Raw genomic sequence first — 17,997 nt, 5'->3', positions numbered from 1 at the left:
ATCATGATGACACTAAACTCATATCGTTCAATACTAACTCTGAACGTGAACAGGCTTAATGACCCCATCAAAAGGCGCAGGGTGTCAGACTGGATAAAAAAGCAGGACCCATCTATTTGATGTCTACAAGAGACTCATTTTAGACAGAAGGACTCCTACAGCCTCAAAATAAAAGGTTGGAGAACCATTTACCATTTAAATGGTCCTCAAAAGAAAGCAGGGGTAGCCATCCTTATATGAGATAAACTAAAATTTACCCCGAAGACTGTAGTGAGAGATGAAGAGGGACACTATCTCATACTTAAAGGATCTATCCAACAAGAGGACTTAACAATCCTCAATATATATGCCCCGAATGTGGCACCTGTCAAATATATCAATCAATTAATAACCAAAGTTAAGACATCCTTAGATAATAATACACTTATGCTTGGTGACTTCAATCTAGCGCTTTCTACACTTGATAGGTCTTCTAAACACAACATCTCCAAAGGAATGAGAGCTTTAAATGATACACTGGACCAGATGATTTCACAGATATCTACAGAACTTTACATCCAAACTCAACTAAATACACATTCTTCTCAAGTGCACGTGGAACTTTCTCCAGAATAGACCACATACTGGGTCACAAATCGGGTCTGAACCGATACCAAAAGATCGGGATCATCCCCTGCATATTCTCAGACCATAATGCCTTGAAATTAGAACTAAATCACAACAAGAAGTTTGGAAGGATCTCAAACACATGGAGGTTAAGGACTATCCTGCTTAAAGATGAAAGGGTCAAACAGGAAATTAAGGAAGAATTAAAAAGATTCATGGAAACTAATCAGAATGAAGATACAACGGTTCAAAATCTTTGGGGTGCAGCAAAAGCAGTCCTGAGGCGGAAATACATTGCAATACAAGCATCCATTCGAAAACTGAAAAGAACTCAAATATAAATCTAATCTTACACCTAAAGGAGCTAGAGAAAAAACAGCAAATAGATCCTACACCCAGCAGAAGAAGAGAGTTAATAAAGATTCAAACAGAACTCAATGAAATCGAGACCAGAAGAACTGTGGAGCAGATCAACAAAACCAGGAGTTGGTTCTTTGAAAGAATTAATAAGATAGATAAACCATTAGCTAGCCTTATTAACAAGAATAGAGAGAAAACTCAAATTAATAAAATCATGAATGAGAAAGGAGAGATCACTACCAACACCAAGGTAATACAAACGATTTTAAAAACATATTATGAACAGCTATACGCCAATAAATTATACAATCTAGAAGAAATGGACGTATTTCTGGAAAGCCACAAACTACCAAAACTGGATCAGGAAGAAATACAAAACCTGAAAAGTCCAATAACCAAGGAGGAAATTGAAGCAGTCATCAAAAACCTCCCAAGACACAAAAGTCCACGGCCAGTTGGCTTCCCAGGGGAATTCTATCAAACATTTAAAGAAGAAACCATACCTATTCTACTAAAGCTGTTTGGAAAGATAGAAAGAGATGGAGTACTTCCAAATTCGTTCTATGAGGCCAGCATCACCTTAATTCCAAAACCAGAGAAAGACCCCACCAAAAAGGAGAATTACAGACCAATATCCCTGATGAACATGGATGCAAAAATTCTCAACAAGATACTAGCCAATAGGATACAACAGTACATTAAGAAAATTATTCACCATGACCAAGTAGGACTTATTCCCAGGACACACGGCTGGTTCAACACTCGTAAAGCAATCAATGTGATTCATCATATCAGCAAGAGACAAACCAAGAACCATATGATCCTCTCATTAGATGCAGAGAAAGCATTTGACAAAATACAGCATCCATTCCTGATCAAAACTCTTCAGAGTGTAGGAATAGAGGGAATATTTCTCAACATCTTAAAAGCCATCTACAAGAAGCCCACAGCAAATATCATTTTCAATGGGGAAGCACTGGGAGCCTTTCCCTAAGATCAGGAACGTGACAGGGATGTCCACTCTCATCACTGCTATTCAACATAGTACTGGAAGCCCTAGCCTCAGCAATCAGACAACCAGAAGACATTAAAAGCATTCAAATTGCCAAAGAAGTAGTCAAACTCTCCCTCTTCGCTGATGACATGATACTCTACATAGAAAACCCAAAAGCCTCCACCCCAAGATTGCTAGAACTCATACAGGAATTTGGCAATGTGGCAGGATACAAAATCAATGCCCAGAAGTCAGTGGCATTTCTATATACTAACAATGAGACTGAAGAAAGAGAAATTAAGGAGTCAATCCTATTTACAATTGCACCCAAAAGCAGAAGATACCTAGGAATAAAACTAACCAAAGAGGTAAAACATCTATACCCTAAAAACTGTAGAACACTTCTGAAATAAATTGAGGGAGACACAAAGGGATGGAAAATTTTCCACGCTCTTGGATTGGAAGAATTAATATTGTGAAAATGTCAATGTTACCCAGGGCAATTTACACGTTTAATGCAATCCCTATCAAAATACCATGGACTTTCTTCAGATAGTTGGAACAAATCATCTTAAGATTTGTGTGGAATCAGAAAAGACCCCGAGTAGCCAGGGGAGTTTTAAAAAAGAAAACCATATCTGGGGGCATCACAATGCCAGATTTCAGGTTGTACTACAAAGCTGTGGTCATCAAGACAGTGTGGTACTGGCACAAAAACAGACACATAGATCAATGGAACAGAATCGATAACCCAGAATTGTACCCTCAACTTTATGGTCAACTAATATTCAACAAAGGAGGAAAGACTATCCACTGGAAAAAAGACAGTCTCTTCAATAAATGGTGCTGGGAAAGTTGGACATCCACACGCAGAAGAATGAAACTCGACCACTCTCTTTCACCATATACAAAGATAAACTCAAAATGGATGAAAGATCTAAATGTGAGACAAGATTCCATCAAAATCCTAGAGGAGAACACAGGCAACACCCTTTTTGAACTCGGCCACAGTAACTTCTTGCAAGATTCATCCACGAAGGCAAAAGAAACAAAAGCAAAAATGAACTATTGGGACTTCATCAAGATAAGAAGCTTTTGCACAGCAAAGGATACAGTCAAGGAAACTACAAGACAACCTACAGAATGGGAGAAGATATTTGCAAATGACGTATCAGATAAAGGGCTAGTTTCCAGAATCTATAAAAACTTATTAAACTCAACACCAAAGAAACATGCAATCTTCATGAAATTGGCAAAAGACATAAACAGAAATCTCACAGAGGAAGACACAGACATGGCCAACATGCACATGAGAAAATGCTCTGCATCATTTGCCATCAGGGAAATACAAATCAGAACCACAATGAGATAGCACCTCACCCCAGTGAGAATCGGGAAAATTAACAAAGCAGGAAACCACAAATGTTGGAGAGGATGTGGAGAAAAGGGAACCCTCTTGCACTGTTGGTGGGAACGTGTAATGGTGCAGCCACTCTGGAACTCCAGTGGAGGTTCCTCAAAGAGTTAAAATAGACCTGCCCTACGACCCAGCAATTGCACTGTTGGGGATTTACCCCAAAGATACAGATGCAATGAAACGCCAGGACACCTGTACCCCGATGTTTATGTAGCAATGTCCACAATAACCAAACTGTGGAAGGAAGTTTGGTGTCCATCGAAAGATGAATGGATAGAGAAGATGTGGTTTATGTATACAATGGAATATTACTCAGCCATTAGAAACGACAAACACCCAGCATTTCCTTCAATGTGGATGGAACTGGAGGGTATTATGCTGAGTGCAGTAAGTCAATCGGAGAAGGACAAACAGTGTATGTTCTCATTCATTTGGGGAATATAAATAATAATGATAGGGAATATAAATGAAGGGAGAAGAAATGTGTGGGAAATATCAGGAAGGGAGACAGAACATAAAGACTCCTAACTCTGGGAAACGAACTAGGGGTGGTGGAAGGGGAGGAGGGCGGGGGGTGGGGGGGAATGGGTGACGGGCACTGAGGGGGACACTTGACAGGATGAGCACTGGGTGTTATTCTGTATGTTGTTAAATTGAACACCAATAAAAATTAATTTATTAAAAAAAAGAAATGACAAATACCCACCATTTGCTTCAACGTTTATGGAACTGGAGGGTATTATGCTGAGTGAAATAAGTCAATTGGAGAAGGACAAACATTATATGGTCTCATTCATTTGGGTAATATAAATAATAGTGAAAGGGAATAGATGCGAAGGGAGAATAAATGGGTAGGAAATATCAGAAAGGGAGACAGAACATAAAGTCTCCTAACTCTGGGAAACTAACCAGGGGAGGATGGCGGGGGTGGGGGTGAATGGGTGACGGGCACTGAGGGGGGCACTTGACGGGATGAGCACTGGGTGTTATTCTGTATGTTGGCAAATTGAACACCAGTAAAAAATAAATTTATTATGAAAAAAACAAATTCTCTTTCTTCTATCTCATTATATAGAAATGGAACTGACTTGTATGGATTGATTTTATATCCTGTGCCTTTGCTGAATTCCTGTATCAGTGCTAGCAATTTTTTGGTGGATTCTTTTGGATTTTCTAAAGAGTATCATGTCATTTGAGAAGAGTGAAGGATGGACATCTTCTTTGCTGATTTGGATGCCTTTGTTTCTTTGTGTTGTCTGATTAGGACTTCCAGTACTATGTTGAACAGTGGTGAGAGTCGACATCCCTGTCATGTTCCTGACCTCAAGGGGAAAGCACTCAGTTTTTCCCAGCTGAGGATGATGGGTCTTTCTTATATGGCTTTTATGATGTTGAGGTATGTTAACCTCTTTCTCTACAAGGTGAAGGTTTTGTTCTTTTTAAATCAAGAAAGGATGCTGTATTTTTCAAATGCCTTTTTCTGCAACTATTGAGAAAAGCATATGTTTCTTTTCCTTTCTTCTTTTAATATGGTGTATCACACTGATTGGGTTGTGAATGTTCAAGCAACCCAGCAGCCAAGGAACAAATCCAAATTGGTCATGGTGAAAAATCCTTTTAATGTACTATTAGATCCTAACTTGGTGAGAATTTCTGCTTCCATATTCATCAGGAATATTAGTCTGTAATTCTTCTTTTTATTGGGTCTTAGTTTTGGGATCAAGGTAATGTTGAACTCATAGAATGAGTTTAGAAGTTTTTCTTCCATTCTATTTTTTGGAACAGTTTCAGAAGAATAGATATAAATTCTTCTTAAATATTTGTTTGATTCCCTGGGAAGCCATCTGGCCCTGGACTATTGGTCATTGGGAGATTTTTGATTATTGATTTAAATATTTTGCTGGATATGGGCCTGTTCAGCTTTTCTATTTCTTCCTTTTTTAGTTGTTGTTGTTTATGCATTTTTAGGAATTTATCAATTTCTTCTAGATTGCCTAATTTATTGGAATATAATTGCTCATAATATTCTCTTACGATTGTTGATATTTCTTCAGTGTTGGTTGTGATCTCTACTCTTTCATTCATTTTATTTGTTTGGGTCCTTTCCCTTTTCTTTTTTATATTTCTGGCTATGGGTTTATCAATCTTATTAAGTCTTTCAAAGAGCCAGGTCCTAGTTTCATTGATCTGTTCTACCATTTGTTTGTTTTTTAAATTTCCTCATCATTGATGTCTGCCCTAATCTTTATCATTTCTCTTCTCTTGCTGGATTTAGGATTTATTTGCTGTTTTCTTTTCCAGCATCTTTAAATGTAGGGTTAATTTGTGTATTTGAGACTTTTCTTGCTTCTTGAGGAAGGCCTGTGCTGCTATGTACTTCCCTCTTAGACCTCCTTTACTGCATTCTGAAGGTTTTGAACTATGGTGTTTATTTTTCTTTTTTAAATCACATTTCTTTTTTTAAGATTTTATTTATTTATTCATGAGAGAAACAGAGAGAGGCAGAGACATAGGTATAGGGAGAAGCAGGCTCCCCACACGGAACACAATGTGGGACTCAATCCCAGGATTTCAGGATTATGTCTTGAACAGAAGATAGATGCTTAACCACTGAGCTCCCCAGGTTCCCTGAACTATGGTGTTTTCATTTTCATTTTCATCCATATATTTGTTAAATTCTTCTTTAATTTCCTGTTGACCTAATCATTCTTTAGAAGAATACTTTCTGAACTCCATGTATCTGTGGTCCTTCCAAATATATTCTTATTCTTGACTTCAAGTTTCATAGTGTTGTGGTCTGAAAATATGCATGGTATAATCTCAATCTTTTTGTATGGTATGATACCTGATTTGTGACCCAGTGTGTGATTACTCTGGAGAATGTTTGTGTACATCCAAAAGAATGCATATTTTCCTACATTAGGATGAAATACTCTGGATAAATCTCTTAAGTCCATCTGATCCAGTGTGTCATTCAAAGCCCTTTTTGTTGATCTTCTGCTTAGATTATCTGTCCATTTCTGTGATTGAGGTGTTAAAGTCCCTTATTATTACTGTATTATTACCACTGAGTTTCTTTAAGTTTGTAATTAGTTGGTTTATATATTTGGCTGCTCTTAAGTTAGGAGCACAAATATTTATGATTGTTAGATTTTCTTCTTGGATAGAACCCTTTATTATGACATAATCTCCTTCTTCATGTCTTATTACAGTCTTTGACTTAAAATCTACTTTATCTGATATAAGGATGGCTACTCCAGCTTTCTTTTGATGTCCATTAAGCATGATAAATCGTTCTCCAACCCCTCATTTTCAGTCTGGAGTTGTGTTTGGGTCTGAAGAGAATCTCTTGTAACCAGCATATCAATGAGTCTTCCTTTTATAACCAATTTGATACCCAGTGTCTTTTGATTGTAGCATTTAGTCCATTTACATTCAGAGTTGTTACTGAAAGATATGAATTTAGTGCCGTTGTACAACCTGTTAAATCACTGTTCCTGTAGATTGTTCTTTTTTTACTTTAATATTTTTTATTAAGGGCCATAAAAATATCCAGAAAGATAAATAAATGTGGTGCAATGATATATGTCCTAATATGAAGAACTTTCTTTCATTACATTGTTTTTCTTCACAATGGCCTTCAAATCACAGGAGGCAGTGATTCCGTGCTATTTCCTCTTCTTTTATTACACACTGCAGAATTTCTGAGTCAGTATCCCGCCCTTAGTCTTCTCATTTATAAATCAAATTCATTTTCAATCCATTGTTTAGAGGGAGCATATTTTCTTCTGTTCCACAAAGAGGGCTTTTGTTTTCACTGTAAGAGAAAAATGAGTTGTAGCAGAGAACTAACATCACCATTTCTAAATAAAAATACCTATCAGACTACAAGTACTCTCCTTTTTCTTATTTTACTATTCCTCTGACACGGGGATGGAGCAGATTTGCAAACTCAGTTGCTCAATCCCAGAGGCCAGAGAAACCAATTGGGTCATAATGTAAGAAAGTGATTTTCTCCCGTAGTCGGCTTCTCTTAGTGTTGAAGGAGTAACCTGTTCCAGCTTGGCTCAGCATTTTCACCAGAATGGTTTTTGACTTGCTCTTGGCAAAGGTGACCGCGGACAGGAACATGGTGACAACACCCCCCAGATTGTTTGGTTTTGATGATTGTTACTTTTGGGCTCTCTCTCCACTCAAAGGTCCCCCTTTACTATATTATTTTGCAGAGCTATTTTATTGTTAACAAATTACTTTAGTTTTTCTTTGTCCTATAAACTCATCTTTCCTTCAATTCTGGATGACATCTTTGCTGGATAGAGTATTTGTGGATGCATATTTTCCCATTTAGCAAGTTGAATATGTCATGATAGTCCTTTCTGGCCTACCAGGTCTCTGTGGACAGGTCTGCTGCCAGCCTTATGTGTTTAACCTTGTAGTTTAAGGATCTGTTGTCCTGCACTGCTTTCAGGATTTTCTCTTTATGTTTATAATTTGAAAGCTTCACTATAATATGTCAAGTTATTTATCTATTTTTGTTGATTTTGATGGGTATTCTCTGTGCCTCCAGGATTTGAATGCTTGTTTCCTTCCCCAGATTAGGGAAATATTCAGCTATAATTTGTTCAGCTAAACCTTCTGCCACTTTCTCCTGCTCCTCATCTTCTGGGACCACAGTAATACTGATATTATCTTGCTTTAGGGAATCACAGAGTTTCCTCAGTCTACTTTTGTGATCTAATATATTTCCTTCCCTTTGCTTTTCAGCTTCATTATTTTCTTTAATTTTATCTTCTATATCACTGATGTAGTCATTTGCTTCCTTTATTCTTGTTTTTATTGCCTTTACCTGGGGCTGAATTTCAGTAATAGCATTTTTAATTTCCGCCAACTAGGTTTTAGCTCTTTTGTCTCTACAGTAAAGGATTCTCTAGTGTTTTCTACGCTTTTTTTGAAGCCCAGCTTGTATTTTTATAATTGTTGTTTTCAATTTAATTCAGACATCCTACTTATATCTGTATTTCCCTGGTAGTGAGAATTTCTCTGTCCTGTCATTTTGTTCAGAAAAGATGAAAAAGGGTTAAAAAAAAAACAACAGAAACAAAAACAACAATAAGTACAACAGAACCCCCCCAAAACTTAGATCCTGCATGTGCTTTGGTCTGCTTGTTAAGAAACTAGGTTCCAGGATTCCTGGGTGGCTCAGCAGTTGAGCACCTGCCTTTGGCCCAGGGCGTGATTCTGAGGTCCTGGGATTGGGTCCCACATTGGGCTGCCTGCATGGAGCCTGCTTTTCCCTCTTCCTGTGTTTCTGCCTCTCTCTCTCTCTCTCTCTCTCTCTCTCTCATGGATAAATAAACAAAATATTTTTTTAAAAAAGAAACTAGGTTCCAAAATAAGAAGGAAATAAAAAGATATGTATGAAAGAAAGATATGTATGTATGAGTATATAAACTTATATTTATATAGCACATATATACACACATATATAATAAAATATAATGAAAGGAAAAATATATATAGTATATATAAAAATTAAAAAGTAATAAAAATGATTTAAAAATAAAGTTACTGAACAAATAATACTAACTGCTAAAGAAGAAAAGTGTCAAGAATGTTATATACTGTTTCCCCAAGAGCTGAAGCTTTGCAGCCCTCTATGCTCAGTAAACTTGGCAAGAGTGAGTTATTTGTGTTGGTATTCTGTGGGAGGGGACTTTTGTGCTGATTCTCAGGTGGTCTGGCCCTAGTGCAAATGCACCTCCAGTGTGCTGAGAGGCAGGGCTTGGTGTAAGCTCTCTGGACTTGGCTAGGTGGCTCTGTTTTGCTCCCTGAATGCTCTCAGCACTGATAGGCAGGATGAATATGGCCGTGCCCTTCTCTCTACCCCTAGAGCTGAAAATTTGCATCCTCCTTCAGTGAGCCCTCACAGAAAAGCAGTCAGTCACTCTTGTCTCCCTGGTTTCTGCCAGAACTCTGTGTCCACTCAGCCTGTGATCATGTGACTGAGCTTCAAAACTCCAAATTATATGGACTCCTGGGGTGTGGATCTGCACTGTTCCTAGGAAGGGAGTTTTGCCAAGCATCTGCCTTTTGCTGGGCCCCTGCCAGGAAAGAAGTTGCATGACTGTGCAGCAGTGCAAAGTTTATGGCAACACAGGCACAAAGCTGGCACCTAGACTGCTGTGTTGGATACTAACTCTTTATTGGATATGTCATTTGCACATATCTTCTCCCATGACATAGGTTGACTTTTAATTTTTTTATTGTTTCCTTCACCATGCAGAAGCTTTTCATTTTGAAGTAGTCCCAATAGTTTATTTTTGCTTTTGTTTCCCTTAACTAAGGAGACATATCTAGAAAGAAATTGCTGTAGCTGATGTCAAAGAGATTACTGCCTGTGTTCTCCTCTATGATTTTGATAGTTTCATATCTCACATTTAGGTCTTTAATCCATTTTGAATTTATTTTTGTGTATGGTGTAAGAAATTGGTTTAGTTTTATTCTTTTCCAAATTGTTGTCCAGTTTTCCCAAGACCATTTGTTGAAAGGACATTTTCCCCCCATTGGATAGTCTTTTCTGCTTTTTTAAAGATTTATTTGTTTTAGAAAGATGTAAAGCAGGGCAGAGGGAGAGAATCTTTCGCATAGACTCCCTGCTGTGTGGGTAACCCCATGTGGGACTAGATATCATGACCTATGAGATTATGACCTGAGCCACAAACAAGGGTCAGACGTTTAGCCCACAATGCCACGCAGGTGCCCTTTTCCTGCTTTGTCAAACATTAATTGTCCATATAATTGTAGGTGTATTTCTGGCTTTCTAATATACCCTACGGTCCCAAACCCATATACCCTCCTCTCCACCCTGCCTTCAGACAAAACTTGGTATATGGTATTATATTTAAAAGACGCCCTTTTCAGCTTGCCTTTACCACCCAAGAGCCAAGACCTTTTCGTCTTTGAATGGATGGACCCCGAGAAAGGCATCAAAGGCCAGTTGACCTGGACTCAACTACCACAAGGATTCAGTAATTCACTGACCATCTTCGATGAGGCCTTACATGAAGACTTGGGTGAGTTCCGTTCAGAGCACACTCATTTGACCTTATTGCAATATGTAGATGATATCCTGTTGGCAGCGGAGGACCAGGACACATGCCTGCGAGGCACCAAGGACTTGCTCCAGACCATAGCGGCTCTAGGATGCTGGGCCTCAGCTAAAAAAGCCCAGATCTGCAGAACATAGGTGAGCTACCTAGGGTACAAATTAAAGGATGGACAAAGATGGTTGATGGATGCGCAGAAGGAAACAGTCCTGAGGCTCCCACAGCCACAAACCGTTTGCTAGGTACGTGAATTCCTGGGGTCAGCAGGGTTCTGTCGTCTATAGATTCCAGGTTTGCCGAGATGGCCAGATCCCTCTATGAGGCCACCAGGCACCAGCAAAATTTTGAATGGACAGAGGCCATAAACAAAGCCTTTAATGACCTTAAACAGGCCTTGCTCTGCCCTGCCTCTCAGGTTGCCCGACCTAACCAAGCCCTTCTACCTGTATGTGGACAAGAAAGACAGGGTGGCAAAAGGGGTACTTGTCCAGTACCTAGGTCCCTGGAAGAGAGCCATAGCCTATCTCTCCAAAAAGCTGGACATGGTGGCTGCTAGGTGGCTCCCATGCTTAAAAATTATTGCCACGGTGGCCACTATGGTCAAGGACACAGAAAAGCTGGCGATGGGGCAAGAACTGCATGTTAGCACCCCACATGCTATTGAAGGGGTACTCAAACAGCCCCCAGACCGCTGGATAGCAATGCCCGTCTGACCCATTATCAGAGCCTACTGCTAAACCCCACCAGAATTTTATTCAAACCACCAACAACCCTGAATCCAGCAACGCTACTCTCTAACCCAGACTGGGACCCCCCCTCTGCATGACTGTCAAGAAATTTTGGCACAGGTGCACAGAATCAGAGCTGATCTCCAGGACCAGCCACTGCCAAATGCTGACATCACCTGGTACACGGACGGCAGTAGTTTTGTCCGAGAAGGAATCAGATAGGTGGGGGCAGCCATAACCATGGAAACGGAGACTAGCTGGGCAGAGCCGTTGGCAGCCAGAACATTGGCTCAACGGGCAGAACTGATTGCTCTGGCCAAAGCGCTAACCATGGAAGAAGGTAAACGAATAAGCATTTACACCAACAGCAGATATGCCTTTGCCACCGCTCGTATCCACAGAGCCCTTTACAGAGAGAGAGAGGGCTTCTGACAGCAGAAGGAAAGACTATTAAAAACAAAACAGGTATCCTTGAACTCCTGAGGGCCCTCTGGCTGCCCAAGGCACTAGCTATCATCCATTGTCCGGGACACAGAAAGGCAGATACACCAGTAGCCAGGGGAAACTGGCTAGCCGATTCAAAAGCAAAGGAGGTGGCCCTTTCGGTGACCCAAGTCTTAACAACCACGCTACCTGATCCAGGGGCACTGACCCTGCCAGAAACCCCCAACTATACTGATGCTGACTTACACTGGATCAAACACTTGCCTATGACCCAATGCTTGCGTGGCTGGTGGAGGGCCACAGACTCCAGCATCATCCTGCCAGAGGAACTAGGATGATTAATCCTATCCAAAATGCATCGGAGTACTCATATGGGAACAAGAAAGATGGAAGACCTCATACGACATGCAAAGATCACTATTAAAGACTCTCGAGCAAAGATCGAGCAGATTGTGACAAGCTGCCATGCATGCCAATTAACTAATGCCACTGCCCATGGATCTAACCCGTGTACCCGGCTCCAGGGGAACTACCCAGGAGCCTACTGGGAAGTGGACTTCACTGAAGTAAAACCTAGAAAATATGGATACAGGTATTTACTAGTGTTTGTAGATACTTTTTCAGGATGGACAGAGGCATTTCCCACCAAACATGAAACCGCACAGACTGTGACCAAGAAACTGCTGGAAGACATCTTACCGAGGTATGGTTTTCCTGTTAAGATTGGATCAGACAATGGACCAGGATTTGTCTCTAAGGTAACACAGGGAGTGGCACTAGGACTTGGGGCAGATTGGAAATTACATTGTGCATATAGGCCTCAAAGCTCAGAACAGGTAGAAAGGATGAACAGAACATTAAAGGAGACCTTAACTAAATTAGCCCTGGAAACTGGCAGGGACTGGGTGACTCTCCTCCCCTTCACCCTATATAGGGTACGAAACTCCCCATATAAGATGGGACTTACCCCCTACGAGATCATGTTCGGTATTCCTCCACCTATTATCCCCAATTTAAAACCTGAGGTGCTTGCTGAATTTGATGATCACCAACTCCTTTTCTCCCTCCAAATGTTACAACGAACCCATGAACAGCTGTGGCCTAAGCTGAGGGCCCTCTACGAGACTGAGCCACCGCCTGACTCCCATCGATATCGACCAGGTGATTGGGTGTACATGTGGAGACACCAACAGCAGATGGAAAGGACCTTGCTGGAAAGGACCCTACATTGTGATCCTGACTACGCCCACTGCTCTCAAGGTCGACGGAATAACTCCCTGGGTCCACTACACCCACGTCCGGCCAGCTGATCCACACGCTGTCCTCAAGGACTTTGTTCCAGTATGGAAGAGTCAGCCCGGCAAGGACAATCCCCTAAAGCTAAGGCTGTGTCGCTCCCACTTACCCTGCTAATATTACTTGCGCTGTATCCCCCTTGTGGGTAAGACCAACCCTCAACAAGCCCAATCTTACCCGATCTTATTGGCTCTGCTATGACATCTGGCTTCCCTTCTATGAGGGAATCGTGATATTGGGTCAGTACAATACAACCTCTGACCCTAATACCTGTAGATGGCATCAAAAGACTCAAGGATTCACTTTACAATCAGTGTCAGGCCAGGGACTCTGTATAGGCACTCCTTCACCCCAATATCAGTCCCTATGTAATGATACAAGATCAATATCTAGCCTAGACTGCCATCTACCTCCTCAAGACAGTTGGTGGGCATGTTCTACTGGTCTTAGCCCCTGTTTTTATGGTCAGATTCTAAATCAAAGGGCTTCTGTGTGCCGGTTCAACTACTCCCTAGAATCATCTACCATTTAGATGAGCAGGTACTTCAATTGATGGACCCGGGTACCCACGGGTGAAATAAACGAGAACCTATCTCTGCTGTCACCATCGCCACCCTACTAGGAATTGGTTTAGCTGGCACAGGAACAGGTATTGCCTCACTAGCCACCCAGGCTTCCCACTACAGTAGCCTTAGGGCTGCCATTGATATAGACCTAGAGAGCATAGAGACCTCCATTACCTACCTCCAAGAATCCCTAACATCTTTATCTGAAATGGTTCTCCAAAACAGGAGGGGGTTAGACCTAGTTTTTCTACAACAAGAAGGAGTCTGTGCTGCCCTAAATGAAGAATGCTGTTTCTACACTGACCACTCAGAAATAGTCTGGGAATCCATGGCAAAATCAGAGAAGGTTTGGCTAGACGTAAACAGGAGCGAGAACAGCAACAAGGTTGGTTCGAATCCTTAGCTTTTTGGTGTGTGCACTGTTTGCATACTATATACTGGCTCACTCTGAGACCAGCCTGGACCCATGATTGGGTCCTTACTTAGGTTCCTCTGAGAGGGGGAAATGTGGAGGCTGAGAAAATTAAGGCCATTCCACCTCAAGTTTAGCATTAGCACAAGTACAGCCATCTCAGGCCCCTGTGAATAAGAGCCGAACTTTACAAGAAAAACCGCAGAACGCCCTTGACAAAGAGTCCCATATCAGAATGAAAGCAGAGCTCAGAACACCCTTGACAGAGACAGAAAATCCCGTATTGGAATGAAAACAAATTTTAAGAAACTCCCCCACTCTTCCCCCCTATTGGGATGAAAAAATTCCTCCACCCCTTCTGAAAATCCCCTAGACCAGCCCATAAAAATCCAGCTGTAACCCACCTTGGGGTCCAAGTCCCTGCTCCGCTGTGTCGGGTATACTTTGACCCAAGCTCGAGCTTGTTAATAATAAACCCTTGTGTACTTGCATTGGTGTTGGCTCCTTGGTGGTTTCTCTGATTCGAAATCTTGGGAACAACAGTATGTTCCCCCTAAACCTACTTTGTTGAGGTTTCTTATGATGAATGGATGTTGTACTTTGTCACATGATTTTTGTGCATCTATTGATGTATGATGGTATGGTTTTCATCCTTTCTGTTATCGTTGCTATATATCATGATGACTGATTTGTGAATATGGAACCATCCTTGCATCTCAGGAATAAATCCCACTTGATTATGGCTGAATTAATTTTTAAATTACCACTGTATTCAGTTTGCTAATATTTTGTTGAAGATTTTTGCACCTATGTTTATCAGAGATTTTGGTCCATAGTTCTCTTTGCTGTTGGCTTTATCTGGTTTTGGTATCAGGGTACTGCTGGTCTTATAGAATATTTGAAAGTTTTTCTTTCTTTCTTCTTCTTCTCTCTTCTTCTTCTTCTTCTTCTTCTTCTTCTTCTTCTTCTTCTTCTCTCTTCTTCTTCTTCTTCTTCTTCTTCTTCTTCTTCTTCTTCTTCTTCTTCTTCTTCTTCTTCTTCCTTCTTCTTCTTCTTTTCTTCTCCTTCTTCTTCTTTTCTTCTTTCTTTCTTTCTTTCTTTCTTTTTCTTTCTTTCTTTCTTCTTTCTTCTTTCTCTTCCTCTTCCTCTTCTTTTGGAATAGTTTGTGAAAAATGGTATTTTATCTTCTTTAAATGATTGGTAGAATTTCCCTATGAAACTATGTGTTTCTGGAATTTCTTTTGTTGGGAGTTTTGTGATTACAGATTCAATTTCTTTTCTGGTAATCAGTCTGTTCAAGTTTTCTGTTTCTTTCTGTTTCAGTTTTGGTAGGTTATATAATTTATCCATTTCTACTAAGTTGTCCAATTTGTTGACATAATTGTTTATAATATATCTTACGATTGTTTCTATTTCTGTAGTGTTAGTTGTTATTTCTCCTCCTTCATTTGTGTATTTGTTTATTTGAGTCCTTCCTCTTTTTGGGGGGATAAATTTGGATAAAGGTTTATCAATTCTGTAGATCTTTTCAAAGAACCATCTCTGAGTTTCCTTTATCTGTTCTACTGTGTTTTTAGTTTCTATATAATTTATTTCTGCTTTAATCTTTAGTAGTTCCTTCCTTCTGCTAGCTTTCCATTTTCTTTTTTTTTCTTTTCTTTTTTTTTTAATTTTTATTTATTTATGATAGTCACAGAGAGAGAGAGAGAGGCAGAGACACAGGCGGAGGGAGAAGCAGGCTCCATGCACCGGGAGCCTGATGTGGGATTTGATCCCAGGTCTCCAGGATCGCGCCCTGGGCCAAAGGCAGGCGCCAAACCGCTGCGCCACCCAGGGATCCCTTTCCATTTTCTTTGTTCTTTTTCCAGCACCTTTTGGTGTAAGGTTAAGTTGTTTCTTTGAGATTTTTCTTGCCTTGTGAGATAGGATTGCATTACTATACACTTCCCTCTTTGAATTGCTTTTGCTGCATCCCAAGGATTTTGAGCTGATGTTTTAGTTTGTTTTTTATAATATTAGTTATTCTATTCTATTCTAATGTATTCTATTCTAGTTTTATGTGTGCTACGTGTGGTGTGTGTGTTGTTTCAGTGTTGTTATTTGTTTTTGTGGTGTTAGTTGTGTGTGGCATGTGTGTGGTATACGCTGCATGCATGGAATTTGTGTGCTGTGTGTTACATTTTGGAGTGTGTGCGTGGTGTTTGTGTGTACATGTGGTTTGTGTGTTATATACATTCTTTGTGTGTTTTGTTTGGTGCGTGCACTGTTTGCATACTATATTGTGGAGTGTGTGAGGTATGTGTGTATTGTGTATGTGGTATATATGCACTTTCTATGTATTTATTGTGTGGTTTGTGGTATATTTGTGGTGTATATGTACTGTGAGTTCTATATATGTGGTTTACATGTGTTATGTATGCAGTGTGTGGCTAGTATAGCTGTCTTTTATGTATGTTTTATAAATTGTGTGTGTGTTTGAATGTTGTTGGGATGATATGTGTGTTTTTGTAGTATATGTTTGGTGTGTGTTTTGGATATGTGGTGCATATGTGATGTGTGGGTGCTTTGTGTGTGCAGTATGGATAGTATATGTGTATATTATATATGTGTGAAGGGTATGGGATAAATTTCTGTGTATGTATGCACTCTGTGTGTGTGGTGTATGGTGTATATTTGGTGTGTGTCGATATAATGTGTTTGTGTGATGTATGTGTGATTTGTGGATTATGTTTTTATTTTATTTCATTTTATTTTGTTAAATTTATATTTTAATTCCATTGTCATTAACATATAGTGCTATATTAGTTTCAGGTGTACAATATAGTGATTCAACAATTATCCAGTGCTCATCATGATAAGTGTAATCTTTAATCCCCATCACATATTTCACCCATCCCCCACCCACCAACAGTATGTTCTCTTGTTCAGCTTGTTCTCTTCAATTAAGAATCTGTTTTGTGGTTTGTATCTCTTTTATTTTCCTTTTCTCATTTGTTTTATTAATTAAATTCCACATATGAGTGAAATATATGTTATTTGTCTTTCAGTGGCTGATTAGTCTGCTTAGCATTATACTCTCTACTTCCATCCATGTTGTTGCAAATGGCAAGAATTCATTGTATTTATGGCTGAATATATATATTATATATATTACATATATTATATATATATTGCAAAGTGAATTTGATTTAACAAATAAAATTTGATTTAAACAGATATAAACAGATAAATGAAACTCAGACAAATTTCACAAATTGAATATATATATATATATAAAATCTTACATCTCTACACACACACACACACACACACATATATATATATATCCTACATATATAGCCTACATCTTCTTTTTCCATTCATCAATCGATGGACACTTGGGCTGCTTCCATAATTGGGCTATTGTAAATAATGTAAATTTGTAATCGATGCTGTTACAAACAGGGTTGCACGTATACCTTTGTGTATTTTGTTGGTAGGTACTGAGTAGTGTGATTATTGGATCATAAGATAGCTCTACTTAAATGATTTGAGTAAACTCCATACTGTCTTCAACAGTGGCTTCATCAGTTTGCATTCTAAACAACAATGCATGAGGGTTCCTTTTTCTCCACATCCTTCCCAACATCTGTTGTTTCTTATGTTGATTTTAGCCATCTGACAGGTGTGAGCTGATATCTCATTGTAGTTTTATTTTACATTTCCCTGATGATGAGTGATGCTGAGCATCTTTTCATGTGTCTTTTGGCCATCTGGATGTCTTCTTTAGAGAGGTGTCTGTTCATGTCCTTTGTCCGTTTTAAAATTAGATTATTTGTTTTTGGGTATTGAATTATATCAATTGTTTCTATAATTTGGATAAAATAACTTATCAAATATGTAATTTACAAATATCTTCTTCTATTCCATAGGTTGAATTTAAGTTTTGTTTATTGTTTCCTTCACTATTCAGAAACATTTTGCTTTGATATAGTCCCAATAGTTTATTTTTGCTTTTATTTCCCTTGCTTCAGGAGAGGTGTCTACAACAATGTCGCTACAGCTGATGCCAGAGAAATTACTGTCTAT

At 39.5% G+C, this 17,997-nt stretch overlaps 2 protein-coding genes across 3 annotated transcripts in view; both read right to left on the bottom strand.

Annotated features, from left to right (window-relative positions):
- The window catches only part of KLF8 (KLF transcription factor 8), a 322,445-nt gene that overhangs the window by 139,955 nt on the left and 164,493 nt on the right, over window positions 1–17,997 (bottom strand). The gene's annotated exons all lie outside the window — the stretch shown is intronic.
- LOC140596315 (large ribosomal subunit protein bL33m-like) lies at window positions 6,927–7,520 on the bottom strand. Its single transcript, XM_072744985.1, has 2 exons — window positions 7,361–7,520; window positions 6,927–7,194 (listed from the first exon to the last, which is right to left on the bottom strand). The coding sequence occupies exons 1-2, from the start codon at window positions 7,506–7,508 to the stop codon at window positions 7,145–7,147; spliced, it is 198 nt and encodes a 65-aa protein (XP_072601086.1). The 5' UTR covers window positions 7,509–7,520; the 3' UTR covers window positions 6,927–7,144.

Source organism: Vulpes vulpes, chromosome X (genome assembly GCF_048418805.1).
Source record: "Vulpes vulpes isolate BD-2025 chromosome X, VulVul3, whole genome shotgun sequence".
In the NCBI taxonomy this organism is placed as follows: domain Eukaryota; kingdom Metazoa; phylum Chordata; class Mammalia; order Carnivora; family Canidae; genus Vulpes; species Vulpes vulpes.
This window is presented reverse-complemented; position numbering and strand designations above follow the sequence as displayed.